Raw genomic sequence first — 19,691 nt, forward strand, 5'->3', positions numbered from 1 at the left:
CTTTGGGAAGGTCCGTCATAGTTGATGACAGTGCACCAAGAAGTTCCTGGATAATGGGAAAGGTTGAGAGAACAGTCCCTGATTCTCATGGACTTGTCAGACGTGTGTTCTCCAAAACCAAAAGGCCTGTCAACAAGTTATGTTTCTTGCTTGAAATGGAGGCAACCATTTGAATCTCAGTCTCGTGTGTAACAGATTTATGTTCAACACACATGATTACTGTTTCATGTAATGTTTGGTTAAGCCAGTTAAATTCTGAGTGTTGATATTAAATGACACTATATTGCATTAATATGTAATTGTTATGCCTCAGCAGTAACAATTAGGGGCCGGAATGTAAACTTTCCTTGTTTAAACATGCACCATGGTGTGGTCTTTCTTTGCTTGTGACTTCTTGATGTTGGTAAATACAATAATTGAAAAATACCACATTACATATAATATACATATGATAATGTGCAACACATTATGGAGTATGCTTCTGCTGTGAGGTCCTGCCTCCATGCACTTATGCAATTAACCGCTAGACGGGTATATTTATAAATAATATTATATTAGGGAAATTTTCCCAGACATATTTTTGACCTGGGGGTAGAATTGAAGGGAAAATGCTTATGAACTTGCAAATTAAAAACATGATGCATTTAAAGTATCCCTTAAGAAGAGAATTTGTTCTAGTGTGCGATGGCCGAACCTGTTCCTTTTCGTGGAGATAATTTCTCCTGCCTTAAGGGAAATCCCTTCACATGGCACAGAAGAGGCTGGAGTGCAGAGAAACTGGTAGAGATGCAGGTATACAGTCTACCTGGGCCCCACAAACTATCAGCTAAAGAGAATAAATAAATTCAATTGCTGCACATTTGGCAGACTAACATTTTCAGATTAATTACACAATAAAATATATATTTTACAACATTACATGTAAAGAGTCAAGTGGAAGTTTTTTTTTAAAAGTTATTTAATGACATTTATATTATTGAAGAAGATTTTTGACATTTTACCTTTTTTCCCGTTGTCAGATATAATAAGCACACACAAAACAAAAGCAAACGGCCAGAAACAAAGCTGGAAAACCACACAACAGAACCTCCTCTGTTCCTCGCTGGCTCCAAATCTCTCAGTGGAATGATCAGTGGTTCGCTATCTGTCACCATCAAAACACTCCACAAATCCCGCGAATGATTCATTTCCTTATAAACCATTGAATCAGACACAGAAGCAGTTAGGTTCTAAATGAACCTCGGACGTCACTGATCACGTGACTCTGGCCAAAGCGAATCAAGCTTCGACACAGTGCTTCTGAAGCAGTGTGTTGATTTTTTGGACACACGCACCGGAGCTTCAGCTTCAAGCGGGCCATCACTAGTATTTAGTCCTTTGTCTGTGGTTGGTTTGTCTGAGTTTCCTACCTCTGTTTTTCCAGGTTCCAAGTTTCATGCAGTGTTTTGTTTATTTGTTTTATTTTTGTTTTTCCAGTATAGGTTTTGTTTGTTCTATTCCAGTTGTTCTTTGCTTTTTGTTTGTGCCTTTTTCTAGCAAAATAAAAGGCTCGCTTTTTGTTAATATCCATCTCAGCTCCATGTCTGCTTTTGGGTCCACGTTCACCTCACTCCCTGTCATCTGCCTCCGCAGACGTGACACTTCCACGTATGTTCAACGTTAAAACAATGGCTCATCTCCCTGAAAGATTTGTCTCCAAAAGTGAGATTTACTAATTACTCAGGTAAAAGTAGAGCCCGTACTGCACCTTTTTAAAACTTAATTACAGTGAATACAATTCTGGCCAAAAGTACTGGCAGTGGCACCACTGTTAAAACAATTTTTAAAATGTATTTGCTAATAAAAGGTTTTGAAACTTATGAATTTCCCATGTTTGTTCGTAAGAACTTCATGAATAAGTTCCCGTAACTTAAGTGAGCTTTACTTTGTAAATGAGTTTGAATATTTTTTTTAAGTTTTAGGAACTAATTAGATTTTACAGTGTAGAAAGGTGTAAAGAAAACAACAACTAAAAAACAAACTTTATGTGACCAAAAACTTTTGTTCACAGTTATACAGATTTGTTGGAAACAGCTGTTCAGTTCATCCGGCTGTGTATGAATGAGTTTATCAGTAAGCTGAAACTTAAGTCACATGGTTTCTGGGAAATCATGTGGTGTAGCCATTCTACTTTGACTTTCATTTTTATAGCACTCATTTGAAACGAATGTTTGATCCTGATATGTCTTATATGGCATCTCAATTATTGGCAACTTGCTTATGCAGAGATCTAAAGCTCCTTATGGTATTATATGACATCCATTTCTTGAGAGCAGCTGGGAGGAGTTTATGAGAGGGCAGACCTATCATTAAATATTACTGATCTCTATATAAAGATCAGTGTCTTGTAGGATTCATAAGAGGGCATCTGGATCTACACAAAACAGAGGTGAGTTGATCATTATTTAATAATATTTCTCTTGTAGAATAGCTCTTTATTGTCACTGTTATAAAAACAAACACATTTATGTCTGCGTGTGTGTGCAAAGACCTGGTAAAATCTGTGCAGGCATGAGTATTAAAGGAAAAACGTAACTTTTGCCCCCTACAGTGAGAGTCTGGGTGCTTGGTTTGGCTCCGTTTACACTTTTAGAGGGAACCATAATTTTAAACCAGTTGTAAGTTTTTGGGGGTGGGTTTCTGATCGATCACCTCCTCAAGCTAAATTTAACATTTACCTTGAGGAGGTTAAAAATTATGTAAGAAATAAGCTATAGTCTTTATAGCCCCGAGAAATTATGTTTCAGCACTAATGATACATGTTGAATGAACATTTTAGATGTTGATCTCTAGCTTCACTGTCAAGGAGCACTGAAGTTGTTATGCCAGCACATAGTGTTGCAGTATTTAACTAGGGCACATCCTGTTGGTTTTTCCCTATCCATATTTTGTAACCCATACCCATTAAATGTTTGTTTGTTTTTAGTTTAACCACTAAATGACAATGAGGAGTGATGAGGAATTGTTTAAATTAGATGATTTATGAAAATACCAACTATATTTACCACAATACAATACACATAAACTGTACAATTTAAATGCATTAAAAATGATATTTTTAAAGTTTTAATGTTAAAAGTAATCACTCAACAGAAACAAACACCATTTTTATTCTGGATTATCATGGGAGATGTTTAATGTTGAGCTCAGCTGAAATAGTTTTTGTTAATCCAGCTCATTAAGTGTCAGCCTCATAAAACAGCGACTACAAACATACGATTTTATAGAATACGATGAACAGGAAACATTTTTCTAATCTTCATTTGTCCAGTTTTGGTGAGCCTGTGTAACCTGCAGCCTCAGGTTGCGCCACCTGGTGCGGTCCTCTGCTACTGTAAGCCCATCTGCTTCACAGTTGGAAGTGTTGTGCATTCAGAGATGTTTTTTTGCATATATTTGATGTAACAAATGCTTGAGTTAAATGGTTTGAGTTGAGCCTTCCTATCAGCTTGAAGCAGTCTACCCATTTGTCTCTGACATCAGCAATCATAGAAAATCCCAGTAGATCATGCCACATTTGAAGTCAAATAAATTAATTTTCTTATCAATTCTGATGCTTATTTTGAACTTCAGCCGGTCATCCTGACCATGTCTACGAGCCTAAATGTTTTGAGTGGTGTCACATGATTGACTGACCAAATATTTGACTTAACGAGTAGCTGAACGTGTGCACCTGATAAAAAGTTCTATCTTTTTGTACTTTCATCTTTGATAAACCGAATGCATATGTGACACACAGACCTGCAGTAAAATGAGAAGCTGATGAGATGGATGATCAAGATATTGCAGCGGCAGAGGAAAACAACGACAGCACAGGAGGAGAGTCTGAAAACACGTCTGAAACACCTCCCATCAATGAGAGAAGTAATGTGATCATATTATAGTGTTATAGTCAGACCTATTTAGACTATGCATCTGATTTGAGTTTAAACACAGTGAAGCATTTACCTCTTTAATTATTTAAATTTAATTTATTCTTTATTCTTATTATTTAGTTACTGTTCATTAAAATCACAAAGTAATTGTTCACTGTGGTTTTAGTGATGTCTGTATTGTAACATGTTGTTCTTTTTCTTCAGTGGCTCCTGATCTCACACTTGTACTAATTGGTGATCCAGCCTCCATTGAGATTGGACCAAAGAACATTTTCCTTGACCATGAAGTACACACAAATGTGGAACAGTTTTCCTCCAATCTGTATAATCTGTGTGGTCGACACGTCTGTGTCATTAACATGCTCGGTCTACAAACAAAGGAAATCCCTTTAAATCAGGGAGTTCATGCCTTTGTCTTACTATTACCCAACACTCTGCATAACAACCAGTACAGCTCAGGAGTGCAGTGGTTAGAGAAAGCTTTTGGGCGAGGAGCACTTTCTTATTTAATCACAGTGGTGACTCATGAAACAGGTGAAACATGTGAAAGTGCATTAAAGGAGCTGAAAACTAACACAGAGTTTAATGAAAAAAGATACCACACATGTAACAGAAGTATGATGGATGAAAAAGAGGTAGCAGATTTGTTAGAAAAAATAAACATCATGGTCTCTGAAAATGATCCACAAAGCTACACTGGACTGGTGTGTGCTGAAAACAGAGAACAGGAAGGACACCTGGAGGACAAATCCCACAAAGAAGAAAGGAAAGACTCTGAGTTAAAGACAAATAAAACAGGTACCTGCCTGTCTGTGTTTTAGGCATTTTTCCAACACTGTTGCAATTCTTAAAACAAACTCTCACAGTCAGCATGTTACGACCCCTCTGCTAGGGGACAGGGAGGAGTAACATACATAAGCCTTCACACAGGAAGCTAAATGAAAAAAAGGGGGTTTTATTGCAGAAATTCAAACAGAAAACTGACAGGGCTGCATTTTGCAGGCCACTGGGCAAATAATCAGTACACTATTGATTAGTACACAAGAGAGTGAAAAACTAAAGCTAGCCTCACGGGCAATAACACCAACAACCACCTACTCAAGCTAAGTTCAACCATAACCCGGGGTTAACAAAGTTCAACACCATGAACAGAGTTGGGCGAGCAAAGTTCAAAGAGGGAGGCAAGAAGGGCAAACTGCATGTTCAGTCCTAAGCAGAAGCCACTGAGTGAAGGATATATAGCCTTTTGTAGCCACAGATGAGTACAATCAACCACTCATTGCTTCCTGGAGCACCACAGTATCCCAGGCAGCCAGTTATCTGTGAGGGTTGACATACTGCAATTTGCATTCAGGACGGCACGAGTCTCCAGCTAGCCAATCGTCAGCGAGTGCTGGCACTCTTGCATTTGCTTGAAGAGAAAGGCAATCTCACTCCCTCCAAGGCCCAGGGCCATAACAAGCCTCCCCTTAAATTACAAAACTAGGTTTTGTATACACGATCTTCACAGTTCACAGCAGAAAATAAAACAAGTCATACTCACCACCTGGACAGGCCAATAAATTTTCAGTACCCTTTTTATGCTGAATCTCTAAGTTGTATTCTTGTAATAGGGCCCATCGCACAAGGCGTCGATTGTGGTTAAACATTTGAGCAAGGAATACAGGAGAGTTGCGATCAGTGTTAATGTGTCGTCTGTGTTCATGCATTACGTGCTAACTGGTTGCCCAGACCTCTGTTGAACATGGCCCTGTCGGTTTTCTGTTTGAAGTTTGCAATAAAATCTTTATTTTACTTAGTGTCTCATGTGAGGTCTTGTGTATGTTACTCCCCCTCGTCCCCTAGCAGAGGGGGTCGTAACATAAGTACACATAAGTACAATGGACAAAACTGTGAATCTTAATTTTATTAGATACAATTAATGTAGTGACAATATTTATTTATGAACAGTAATGTTAGAATTAGCTCCTCTAATGTCTGATTATTGTTGAACTCATTAAAGAAACCTAACTGGTGCTTTGGAAAAATCTGATTTATTTAATGAATCTGGGTTTTTTTTCTGTCTAGATCAGTGGCTCTCAAATTTTTCACAATGAGTACCACCTCATAAAATATATAAAGTACTACCCTTATGACCGACATTAAATTACAGTAGTATAGGCCTATATAACACCATATACAGTTTGCACAAGACAATTTTATTTCTTATATGAATGTTAGTTATTTTAACTGTCATAAACAGGATGTGAAAAGTGATAATAATAATAATACTAACTGTACAGCATTAAAACATTCATAGCAGGTGGGATATCCAATCTTTAAGTGATGACGTATGAACCCTGCTTCCGGATCCAAACTACTCTGTGTTCATGAAGGCTGTTGTGTTTTTAACATGTTTTAATGCTTTGTATCTTCTTCTATTTAATCTGAACAAGCCCCTAAAAAAGGCAGTGATCACTGTCGGCCTCTCTCAGTTTTTATTACCACTATTTATTTTAAAGCTCAGTTTTTAAAACCTTACAATGTAACTACAGCCCAGCCAATGCAGCAATAAATGAATGACTAACCTTGTATTGTGGATGGATTATCTCAGTTGTTCTCCTGACTGAAGTTTGGTCCATTTACAGCATCCTGCCATTTGATTGTATTTGTCCCTAACCACTGGAAACTCTTGCGTTAACTTTTATTGTTAACTTTTTATTGTTAACTTTTTATTGTTTAGTTTTTATTGTTTAGTTTTCTGTCTTCATTTATGTTGTACGTTTTCATTTTTCAGAAATCCCTCAATCAGAACATGGTATATTATTTAATCTTATTTTTTGGGGGAGACTTCCCGCGTACCACTAGAGGGAGCCCACGTACCATCATTGGTACACGTACCACAGTTTGAAAACCACAGGTCTAGATAATATTAAAAGCAGAGTTCTGTTGGTTTAAGTAGGATCAGTTGTTCCAGCTCCTATGCACGTTTCAATTATTTGTTTCTAAGGCTATCTGGCCGCAGTTGCACTTTTACATTATTCAACTATAATTGAGCAAAAGTCATATGTTAGCTAAACATAAAGTCCTCTGTATGATGATCTTCAAACATATTTCTTTTGCTCCATGAATGTGTCTTGCCTTCCCTGTTTTTTTTTCTTTCTTGCCTGCTTTCTCTAACTTTGATACCATCTCTGTCCTTCAGTTATTCTGTGGTGAATTTTGAATTTCATTGCTTTTCACAGTATTAATGTCAGAGTTATAGAATTGTCTAACAGCTCAGATGGAGGCCAGGATTCATTCAGAGGAGAGCCACAAAATATCCATTATATAAACCTCAAATAAACTGTATTATAGATGACCTTTATACTGTGAAGAAGAACACAGAATATCATTATGTTGACTCATTAGTGTGTTGAAGTTATCACACTAGGTTCATTTCTAGTTACCAAAACAGAAACTGGTTCCCTTGATCCTGCATTGTAAAGCAGATATTTTCTTTGCAGAAGAAGAAGACGAGGAGGAGGATACAAATGAAATCAAGGTAAATGTTACTTTTTTGTTTTAAAAAATGTTCATCATTGCACACCAACATTTACTTTCTAAAATGAATATCAGATATATGACAGAGACACTGGAATTGTGTATTAACTGGTCATAAGATGTGAGCCTGTGAGAAATGTGTGAAAAAAGACATTAACTGCTGGGTCATCTGTAGTCCGTTTCGTCTTTAGTCTACATCAGTGGTTTTCAGCTAACAAACAAATGACAGTATTTGTTTCTCAGAATGAAGAAGGCACTGATGTCAAACAATCAGAGAGTACTGATGACAGCACAGCATTAAGAGAAGAACCTGAAATCAAGTCTCCAGTGTGGTCCCCAAACAAACAGAAAGGTAACGTGTTCATTTTGTGTTCATTTACACAGTAACTTATATAGAGACAGTTTGAGAATTCATAAATTAAAGTGTGATGTTTGTATGTTGTGACCCTGGAGCAGAAGAAACTGATGTTGATGAAGTAATCATTAGTAAAAGCAACAAATATATGTTTAGAAACTCTGAAGAGGGTGATACGGAAAATTACACTAGTGTGAGATGTCAGACTGTTTCAACTAACACCACAGAGCATGAGCTATGCTTCATATGCCTCTGTTTCTAATGCTTTTCTGCAAAATCTGGATCACTACAAATGTACACTCTTGTTGAAGTGTGCATGTTTAAATTACCACCAAACTTTGGCTATAACTGTAATATAATACATTTGCAGTTAAATAGCACCTTTTCAGTCTTACTGACATGCAGATGTATTTTTATATTCATAAACTGATGATCTCAAAGTGAGTGTTGCTAAAACAATCGAAAGGTACAATCCCATTCTACAAAAGCAGGGACACTGTGGGAAATGGAAATAAAAACAGAACGCAATGATTTTTTAAATCTTAGACATCCATATTTTATTCACAATACACAAAGATGTTGTATCACATGTTTAAATTGAGTAAATGTACTTTTAAAATGGAATTTGTCCCCACCAAAAAGTAGGGACAATATGTTCCTTTAACAATAGTCTATAAAAGTCCAGGATCTGAGACCAATTGCTGGACTTTTGGGAAAGTAATGTCATCCTATTCTTGTCCGGCATATGAATCTATCTGCTTTTCCACTTTGGCTTCATTTTAAATTAACTTTGGCTCAGAGAAGACTGTTTGTGCATTGTGTTCACATAGATTTAGAAAAAGCAGCTGGAGTGCCAGAAAAATACCATAAAACAGAAATTTACCATCATGTAAAAATGCAAAGCATCATGAAATGCAAAAAATACTTAAATATCAAATATATCAAATATACTGACAATATAAATGCAAAATACAATATTTAAGCACAATTTACTAACATGTACTGATAAGTACACAAGTGCCACCCGCGACCCTTTGCCGCATGTCTCCCCCTCCGCTTTATTATCAGTCTTCACAAAACTTGAAATTGTTTGCAACTTCTATTACTTCTATAAAAATTGAATGTGCTCCATTCCAAATAGCTTTTAATGAGCCATACAAATGAAACAGAATAAAAATCAAAAACATCTAGCAATTAAACTAAACTTAGAGTTACACTGATTATGGCAAATCCCCCTGCTGCTGCAGACATCTAAAGATCTTTGGACACTTTAAACAGCAGAGTTATGCTTCCATCCAAGTCCAGATGAGAGCAGGTACAGTTCATGTTTTTTGTGAAACACAATGAAACACTTGCCGACCCTTAAGGAAAAGTCACCAAGACTGACTGTCCACCACCTGCTAGAAGTGTTGTTCTACCCTTTTTCATCTTTTGCTTGGATTTACTTAACAGGATCAACACTCAATAGTAATTCTTAATTAAACACAGATTCCACTATAATGCGCCTGCACATACTATCAATAAAAGTAGCAAAATAGTTGGAATTTGCAAAGAGCATGCTAATGGTGGGAGTCTGCATTTTATTCCTGCACCAGAGTAATGTGTATGACCGAAGTGATTAGATTTGACTGATAACTCAAAATCTTTACATTTTTAATAATTAAAAATCATTAATCTATGTATTTGTGGCATGCAGAGAGGTGGCTCATCTTAAAATCAAGACAAACACTGCAGTCTGGAATCCCCATGCAATTCAAGAGCTGTTACAACCAGCTTTATTGACTATACAAAAAAGTAAATAATTATCAAATAAGCATCCTCCAGGAATTAAGTTAGAAAACAAGGGGACAGAGCACAATTTAAAGTACTATTAAATTTACTATTCACCCTAACTCAGTGATCACACTCCAAAACCACAACACAGTGCTTCAGAAGCTCTGTGTCAAGGCTTGGTTTGTCTGGCTAGGTTCACGTGATCGAAGTGAATTGTTTGCTGGATTTTTGGTGTATTTTGGTGTTTTACAAGTAAAGGTAGGGTACACAATGACAAGGAAAGTTTATTCCTTAAAATTATTTATTAATAGAGTCCTGCTGAAATCTGTCAGCACGACTCTTTGGACTTGTAACTTGTTCTGTAATTTTACAGATTTATTTCTTACAATACAGGTAAAAAAGACTGTGTAGTTTTTTTGCTTTTTTTTTTCAACTGCACCTGTAAAAAAAAAAATGAAATTTCTATAGTAGAAAGAGAGAAACTGAAACTTTTTGTTATGTGTGGCTTACTTTTTGTAGTATGAATAGCCATGAGGGAGATTTTTGTCAGTAGGAAAAGCTATAAAATTGACAATACAGGTCCAAAATTTATGCTTGTGCTTGTTTGTGGTGAGCAGCAGATCAAAAAAAGTCAAGAATTATAAATGTCTTTATGCACACATTCAGGCCTGTGAGACTCATTTAGACACTCTAGACGCAGACATTTCTGCATCTCTGCCATCCAATGACATTTTATATGTTGTTTATTTTATATGCTTTTCAAGAGTGAACTGTAAAGTTAGTCTTTTACAAGGAAACTATTTTTTATTCAGCATTTTCATAAAAGCTTGATTTCTATGCATTTACTACTACTAGGGAGGACACACATGAAGTTTAAGGCCTGGACAAGTTTGAAACCTTTTGTCCTCCACAGTGGAAATGGCTTAGAAAATTGAGCAGGTTGGAAATATTTATATGTGTTTGTATATTAGAGTTATAGGAACTTCTTGTGCTGTGTGGGTGGTTCAAGTTGTTATGTGTCAGGTTTCGGCATTGTGCAGGCAGGAGTTGGACCCAAAATGCAGGCTCTCAGACATGAGGGATGAACTCAAAATTACAGCTTTATTGGCTGGCAAGGAAAATGCATGTAACACGAAAACTCAACTAAACTGGGAAAGAATAAACTAAACTCACAGGATAAACTCACAGCAAAACACAAGCATGAGGGATGACACGACACTGACACAGAGAAACTCAGGGCTTAAATACACTGGGGAATAACGAGGGAATGAATTCAAATTTTATTTGTCACGTACATAGTCATACACAGTACGATATGTAGTGAAATGCTTGGACAACTGCTCGTGACCTAAAAAAAACAAAAAGGCTATGAATAAGATAGGAAATAAATATGAAAAATTAAAAAGGGTAAATTTAACTAGGAAGGAATAAGATAAAATATATAAATTAAAGTTGAAAATAAAATAACTGTACAACAAAATACACAATACAGAACTATATAAGAATGTATGAAGAAATATAAATAAATATACACACAATAACAGCAGCTGTACAGTATTAACTGGAAGTGAAGAATGTAGTGACCAGTGTTGTGCAATCCACATTATGTCTTGTGCAGTGCAAATATGCTTAAAGTGATTAAGTGATGAAGTGAAAACAATGTCCAGAATGTCCAGTGTGTGTGTAAGAACTATATGTGTGGGTCAGTACTGTGTGGTGGTGTGATTGAGAGACCGTATCGCCTGCGGGAAGAAGCTCCTCCTCAGTCTCTCTGTGTTGGTCTTCAGGGAGCGGAATCGCTTTCCTGACCTCAACAGAGAGAACAGTCTGTTGTTGGAATGGCTGAGGTCCTTCACGATCTTCCTGGCCTTGGTCCAGCACCGCCTGCTGTAGATTGAGTGCAGGTCAGGGAGCTCGGAGCGGATGGTGCACTCAGCTGATCGCACAACCCTCTGTAGAGCTCGTCTGTCCAGCATGGTGCTGTTCCCGAACCAGGTTAAGATGTTTCCCGCCAGGATGCTCTCTATGGTGCACGAGTAAAAGTTCCTGAGCACCTTGGAGGGCAGTTGGAAGTCTCTCAAGCGTCTGAGGTGGTAGAGACGCTGTCGGGCCTTTTTCACCACGGTGTTGATGTGACAGGACCATGACAGGTCCTGCGTGATGTGAACTCCGAGGTATTTGAAGCTGTCCACTCTCTCCACTGGGCACTCGTTGATGACAGGGGTCTGGTAGTTCCTCTCCTGCTTAGTGCTGAAGTACACTATCAGCTCCTTTGTCTTATTGACGTTTAGAAGGAGGTTTAGAAGGAGACACAGAAGGAGAGCACAGCTGGGGGAAATCAGAACTGACGAGACAATTAAGCAAAGCAGGATACACTCACATGAGACACAGACCTTCAAAGTAAAACAGGAAGTATAACACTGAGATGCGGACTAGACACTGTGGAGACAGATCAACTAAGAAACAGAGACATAAACCATAAGGCATAGAACTCAAAGAATCAAAAGGCTAGAGATGATAAATAATACACAGAGGGAAATACTAGGAACGGAACACAAGAAACTAGACTCAAGGGAGTAACTAAAGACCAAAAATGAGAACATAATTCACAATACAAAGTGACAAAAAACACAGGAAACTAAAAAAAAAAAGTCAAGAACCCAGGTCCCTGACATTATGGGCCTGTCCTTTAACCACTGATCAAAAGCTTTGAAAATGAGCATAGCCAAGATTTTTCCACTGTCAATGGTAAATACCCTCCACAAACATCTGTAACAAAGGGGTTTAAAAAAAAGAAAGAAAAAAGAAAAAAGAAAACCTGGTTTATATATTAACAGGAATAAGTAAAAATTGGTTACCGAAAGCATTTTTCAAGTGTTCCTTTATTTAAAAGTGGTCACCACAGCAAGTTTTTGGGTCTCCTAGTCTCAAACCACAGATCTTTTGTGTTTTTAGTGAATGTGTTAACCACTGCAGTGTGGAGTCAAAACAAAAAGAAAAAAAATTGACAGGTTGTGCAGAAAAAACTGTATTGCTTCTATCACACATTGATTTGGCCTTTTGGTTCTATTTTAAACTTCAGGAACCTCTGATGTGGACTTGAACGTAAATAAGAAAAACATCAGTGGAAACAAGCACAAGGTAAGAAAAATATTATCAAATAATTAATTTACTTTACCACACTGTACAAAACTATAAATTTGTTACATAAATGTAATTTCTTATTTGCTGCAGTCAAGGAATGACTCTGAAGTTAACAAGAAGGAGTCATGTGAAAAAGAAACTGAAAAACTGTTTGACAGACTTCACATTCAAGAAAATCTTCAAAGGAAGTTTCTACCAGCAGATTTTCTTCAGATACGTCCACCTGTGAAACAGCACCATGTCACATCTGAGACAGATCTAACATATACTTTTCTTCACAGGCTGATGATGTTAGATTACAGGGCCAGATATGTTCGTGTGAAAGCGGACGGTCCTGAGGGGACACATCCAAAGTCTGTTCGAGTGATTGATATCACTAAGAAAGATTTCATTAATTTGGATGCTTTATTAAGCATGAGTGCAGACACGCGTCAGTCAGAACAGACTCATTTGCATCCAATGGATGTTCAGATGGCAGTATTTCACTGCTCAGACAGCTTCCTTAGACAGATGATGATTACAAAGCTCTCTCAGTGTCAGTATGCCTTACCACTGCTTGTTCCTGACCCAGTCACTATGGAGATCGAGTGTCCTCTGTGGACTTTCAGACAAATAACAAAGACCTGGAAGGTAACTGAAATCAAAGACGGCTCAAACATCGTCACTATGAAGAGTGTTCCAGTGTATAAAGCTCAGACACCCTTGGTGTCATTTTTCCGCCTGGGTTCTCTGTCAGTGTCTAAATCTCAGCTGATGAACACTTTGATCAACGACCGTCACAACACCTTCTTCCACAGAAACTGTCCAGGAAGCACCAAGTCTCGCTATCTGATGGATGGTGTGGCAGAGATTGCCTGGTACTGTCCTGCTGGAAAACCCAATGATGCCTTCAATGACTGCATTGCCTTTTGTAATCTTCATGGTGATGCACTGTTGACTGAAAGACAGCGCGACATACTGATTAAAAGATCTTTAGTCACAGTTGTTCTTGTTGCATCTTTGCAAAAAGATGAAAGCTTCTCAATTATAACAGCTCTTTTTGAGTCTCAAAACCATTTCATTTTTCTCACTGTTGATGACGACCGTGATCTTTTTAAGACAACAACTGGACAATACATCATGGGTCTCAAAGGCAAAAGCCAGTCAGATATATCTGAAGAACTGAAACAAATTATTCGAGAGGTTTCGTCATCTCTAGATGGTTCAAACTTGAAATCATCTTTCCAGCTTGAAACCATGGCTGAGCTCTCTGAAATCAGAGTGGATGAAAGCGTCCCAGCCTGTCAAAGAGGGAAATCTGCTGCTATGATCATAGTGGATATTCTTTCAAAGGATAACATGAATGTTTCAAAGCTTAAAGATGAATTCCTTCCTTATCGGGGTGATCTGTGGCATCAGTGGAGCAAAATACACAAAGAACTGTATCATCTCAGAGGAGACATCGAAAAGGAGAAATGTAAAAAGGAACAAGAACTGATGAACATACGTCAGAAACAATGTGCTGCTTCATTCAGTAAACTCGTGGAGTTGTTCATTGTAAGTCTCTCATCTTTTTCACCAACAGACAAACAGTATTTCCTGAAATGGATTCAAATCTTAATGGATGATCTCTCCACAGATGATCTTTCCTCAGTTCTCCAAAGCTATGATGAAAAGTGGTCTGAGGTCTTGGCTTTGAAGAACAAACACATGAAATCAGATCTGTTAATAAAAAAACAAACTGAGCTTGAAGAAATATCCAGAAAACTGCAGTCTGCAACTTTTGGTTTGGAGCACATCTTCAGAGAAATGGGACAGATCTATGAAGCTCATAGAGCAATAGAAGGAGAGAGCAGACACACTGACTGGTCTAAATACCCTGAGCTGGCTGCACAGCTGATGATATCAGGACACCCGATGGAGCTGATGGATGGTGATGCAGGTCATGTGCCTTTAACATGGATCTCCAGTCTTTTAGAGGAAGTCATCAAGAAACTGGGGGACAAGAGAGTTTTTGTGTTGTCAGTTTTGGGCGTACAAAGCAGTGGAAAATCGACAATGCTGAACACCATGTTTGGGTTGCAGTTTGCAGTGAGTGCAGGCAGGTGCACCAAAGGTGCCTTCATGCAGCTGCTCAAAGTATCAGAGGAGATGAAGAAAGACTTGAAGTTTGACTATCTTCTAGTGGTGGACACTGAAGGACTGCGTGCTCTTGAGCTGGAAGGTAACACCACTCATCACCATGACAACGAACTGGCAACATTTGTTGTTGGTCTGGGAAACCTGACACTGATCAACATCTTTGGAGAGAATCCATCTGAGATGCAGGACATCCTGCAGATTGTTGTTCAGGCTTTCATGAGGATGAAGAAAGTTAACCTTTCTCCCAGTTGTGTGTTTGTTCACCAGAATGTTACAGATGTTGCAGCAGCAGAGAAAAACATGGATGGAAAGAGACGCCTGCAAGAAAAACTGGACCAGATGACCAAACTAGCAGCTGAAGAGGAGGATTGCAATGCTGACTGCTTCAGTGATGTCATTAAGTTTGATGTCCGAAAAGATGTGAAATACTGTGCCCAGCTATGGGAGGGCAGTCCACCCATGGCTCCTCCTAATCCAGGTTACAGTGAGAGCATCCAAGAAGTGAAGAACACCATCCTCTCTAAAGCTTCACAGTCTGCTGGGATCACTCTCACACAATTCAAATACAAAATCCAGGACCTGTGGAGTGCCCTCCTCAATGAAAACTTTGTTTTCAGTTTTAAAAATACACTTGAAATTGCAGCATACAGAAAATTGGAGATCCAATATGGAAACTGGACTTGGGACCTCAGGAGCAACATGTTGACTGCTGAAAATCAGCTTTATAACAGAATAGAAAATGGAAATCTTGACATGGTGAAAGTGAGTGACCTTACAAAAAAAACAAGCAAGACATATGAAGAAATAAAAACAGCAATGAAAAAGTATTTTGACGAAAACAGAGAAAAAGAATTTTTGGCTCAGTGGAGAGGCCGATTTGAAACCAAACTCAAAGAGGTTCACGATGAACAGGTGAGCACAGTGAAAAGAAAACTGGATGAAGTTATTCAACAAAAGGAGGCTCGTAAAAAGCTGGATGATAAGAAAAAAGAGTTTGAGGACAAGCTGCTACAGAAGAGCAAAGAGCTCGCTCAGCAGCTGAAGGATAAGGCCAAAGATGAAGAAGAACTTCAAAAACAGTTCAACTGTGTTTGGAGTGACTTGGTCACTGAAATAACAGCAGATATAAAACCTGTTGAAGACATCGACCTGGAAGAGGATCAGTTTAAAATCCTCCAAGAACTTGGTTTTGAACATATTCTCATAAATGAATCCAAAACAAGTGGCAGTTACAAGAAAATATCCAGTGTTGGTGATTATTCAGATTATGTCATCCTTCAAAAAAAAAAGGATCTTTATGAGGCAGGTGAAAGTGAACCAACTCAAGATATTGTGAAGGATGACAGTCACGCAAGTAAACTCGGCGCATATGTTAAACAACCTGTCTCAAATTTTTGGAAGTATACCAAAACATTTTTTGGATATAATTCAAACACAAAACAAAAACAACATAAATCACACAGTGCTTTATCTTGTCATGAACAGCAACAGATCAGATTGCTCATTGACAAAGCTGAAAAACTGTCCCTTGATTCAATCAGAGCCAAACCTGTGGCTACAAGAGGCTACACATCAGCTTACTTGCAAGAAGTGGCAAAAATTGTAAAAGAAAAAGTGGAGAAATTTCAGTCAGAAAGTAAATGTACTGTGAAGAAGGACTTTAAAGTCGATCTCTTACTGTATGTTTTCTACAAAGCAGAGATTTTGCTTCTAGACTCCCAGGAGGAATTCAAAATGAAGCATGATCCACTTACTTATTTAGAAAGCAAGAAAACACAGTATTACAATGTTTTTAGAAGCTTTTGCAAAGGAAACTTATCTGCTGTTGTGCTCGCAGAACTGATCTGTGAAAAGCTGAAAGCTTCCATTGTTGAGGCTGTCTGTAACAAGACTGCCATTGGTCTGGCTGGAGAGATGAGGTGTAGTTTCCCAGCATTCAATGGGAACAGGCTGAACTTGGAGAAACATGTGCTGAAGTCACTCGCTGAGAATGAAAACGTTGATGATTTCATCACCTACATCAGAAATCCAAGGAGACAAACAGAAGCTTTTATAAAAGCAGAAGTAAAGAAATACATCTTCAGAGATCACAAAGATGAAACTGTGAATATACTCAAGAAAAATGTTGATGACATTAACATGCTGATGAGTCAAGCTTTATCTACAGCAACACAGAAAGTCCAAACTCAGAGAGGAGACATAAATATGTGGCTGAAGGAATTTTCTAGTTTGTTAAAAGATGAGTTAACTCTTGATACGTTTTCTTCTCAAAACTTCAGTGACATTAATAATTTTGATTTCTTAATGGAAGCATTAAAGAAAGAATTTACACCCATAAGTGATGAGATAAGGAGTCTCTCATTGAATAAACTGAAGGAATCCAGGCTGAAGCCTGATGAAATCCTCATTGATCAGCTGTGTAATTGTTGCTGGGTAAAATGTCCCTTCTGTGCAGCTGTTTGTACTAACACCATTGAAGGTCACAGTGGTGCTGACCATAGTGTCCCTTTTCATCGGCCTTCTGGAATTAAAGGATGGCACTATAGAGGCACAGTGGAATTCAGCATTGATTTCTGCACAACAAATGTTGCAAGTGATGGCAGTTTTTATCCTTGTCATGATTCAGAGGAAACTGTTCCCTATAAACGGTACAGAACTGCTGGTCCAGAGTATGCTGACTGGAGAATCACCCCTGATGAGTCTAAACTGGTGTACTGGAAATGGTTTGTGTGTCGATTTCAAAAGGAACTGGAAGAGCACTACAATTTAAAATTCCAGGGTAGAGGAGAGATTCCCAGTGAGTGGAAAACAATCTCTAAATGCAAAGCCATTAGAAGTCTGGATGAAATGTGCAAATGAGTCAAAGAAACAGCATTCTTCGGTTTATATGTCTTACATAATGACGGAAAGAAAGATTTAGTGATTCAAGTAAAATAGCAGATTCTTTTTAGAAATGACAGGATTATTACAACATAGTTATACATAATTCTAACAATTAAAGAGACTCACAGCATGTGAGATTAGACTCTTACTATGTAATAATTATTGAACATTTAAAAGTAACTCTTATTGAAATGTAGCTTTTGTAATAAAACCTTTTTGTGTGTATTTTGCACTTACATTGAACAAATACATTCATTTTACTTTATCTTTCTTTTGCTGAAAGTTGTTGCAGATAAAGTTAAATTAGAATTATTTAATCAATTGTGTCCAGTAATATAATCTGAATCATCTGAATTTGTCTCATGTGTTAATATTCTGTATATTTTGTAATTTTATTTTATTGTCTTCTGTTGAACAACTTCCAGTTTTTCATCTTTGTATATTAATCAAGTTTTCTAATTACAGTTTAGAGGAAAGGAGAGAGATGAAACATGAATATCCACTGACAGATTAAGGGCTCATGAGATTTGTTTACTTGGTTATAATAAATTTAGAAAAATTTAGACTTTTTGTTTTCAACATTGTCTAACTTTTGTTTTCATGATGATATCTTTTTAGACCATTTAGTGACAAAATAAATATAACTTCATTGCAACGAATGGTTGTTGAGTTAAATGGTTTGAGTTGAGCCTTCCTATCAGCTTGAAGCAGTCTGCCTGTTCTCCTCTGAACTTTGACATCAGGAATTATCACTGTTGAGATTTAAATATATATATTTTAAGGCTTATTTTCTTATTATATTGCTTTGTGTACTTTAATAATGAAGGTTTGTACAGCAAGGCCACTTTTGACTCATAAACTAAGTGGTCAGCCAGACTAAAAAACAGGAAGTTAGTGTAGAGCTATACAAGTATATTAATAAATACAGGAAGCCAGACAGAAAAGAGGAACTTTTACCATATAAGGAGTGTTTGTATCAAAACTGTGTGACGTGTAAAGTACCAAAATAACACCTATATGTGAGACGTTTTTAAATTCTAATGTTAGAGTTTCTGCAACTGGCTTTTGGGGCTGTGCAGGGCTCTCTCTTCTGGAAGATGACTGAATAAAAAGAAATATAAATGTTTTGACCACTATGAGTCGGGTTTTCTCTGTTCTATCATGGGGATAAAAGGATCGGGTTTTAATATCACCCACCCACAAAGCTGGACTGTCCGGTGGGTCGATGGTGATTTTTTGTTTTTATGGGCCAATGTTTTTTTTTTGTTTGTTTTTTTGTAACGGTATAAACAATAAAAGGTGGTGGATTGGCCAATTGGTCATGATCGACTCTGGGCTGGACCAATCACAGCCAAGGAGGTCAGATGCACCCTCCCCCTCAGGGGTCATTTTTAAAGTATATATAAAGTTTTTCTGAATGATCATCTTTTTACCCTCAACAACATTTAACATTTAGCACGAAGAGAAGATAAATGCTACAAATCGCAAGGTATAACCAGATCTCAGCACCAATGAGAATTTCTGAGTAAATATATTAGACAGTGATCTCTGTCAGATTTATATTGTTGGATTGTCATTTATGCTTAGAAACATATAATCAGTAATGCTTAGAGATATATAATCGATTGCATATTGATAGAATGTTTCATCCTTAGTAGTCTGCAAAGACTCTGTGTGCGTTCCAGAGTCCTCTGGCATACACGCATATCCTAAGGTCATGAGAGAGGTCGTACCTTCTCTTTCTGATTTATAGTATAGGACAGGGGTTGGCAACCCTAGCCACAGTTGGCACGCGAAGGGTTAACTGATGGCACGACCATAGCTGGACTAGCCATCGGGCATACCGGGCATTTACTCGGTGGCCCGATAATTTTCTTTTTTTTTGTAACGGTATAAACAACGAAAGGTGGTGGATTGGCCAGATGCTGGCCGGTGTTAGTATTGCCCTGTAGAAAATACAGTATCCTTCTGTTAAACAA

The 19,691-nt window shown here is 37.6% G+C and overlaps 1 protein-coding gene across 1 annotated transcript; it reads left to right on the top strand.

Moving 5' to 3' along the window:
- Positions 1 to 1,726: 1,726 nt before the first annotated feature.
- On the top strand, positions 1,727 to 18,739 carry LOC308408411 (interferon-induced very large GTPase 1-like). The gene is made up of 7 exons (XM_080900631.1): positions 1,727 to 2,428; positions 3,779 to 3,903; positions 4,119 to 4,712; positions 7,400 to 7,437; positions 7,680 to 7,788; positions 12,647 to 12,705; positions 12,799 to 18,739. The coding sequence occupies exons 2-7, from the start codon at positions 3,807 to 3,809 to the stop codon at positions 17,686 to 17,688; spliced, it is 5,787 nt and encodes a 1,928-aa protein (XP_080756757.1). The 5' UTR covers positions 1,727 to 2,428; positions 3,779 to 3,806; the 3' UTR covers positions 17,689 to 18,739.
- Positions 18,740 to 19,691: the final 952 nt, after the last annotated feature.

The sequence above is a fragment of the Rhamphochromis sp. 'chilingali' genome (assembly GCF_963969265.1).
Source record: "Rhamphochromis sp. 'chilingali' genome assembly, chromosome: 13".
Taxonomy (NCBI): Eukaryota; Metazoa; Chordata; class Actinopteri; order Cichliformes; family Cichlidae; genus Rhamphochromis; species Rhamphochromis sp. 'chilingali'.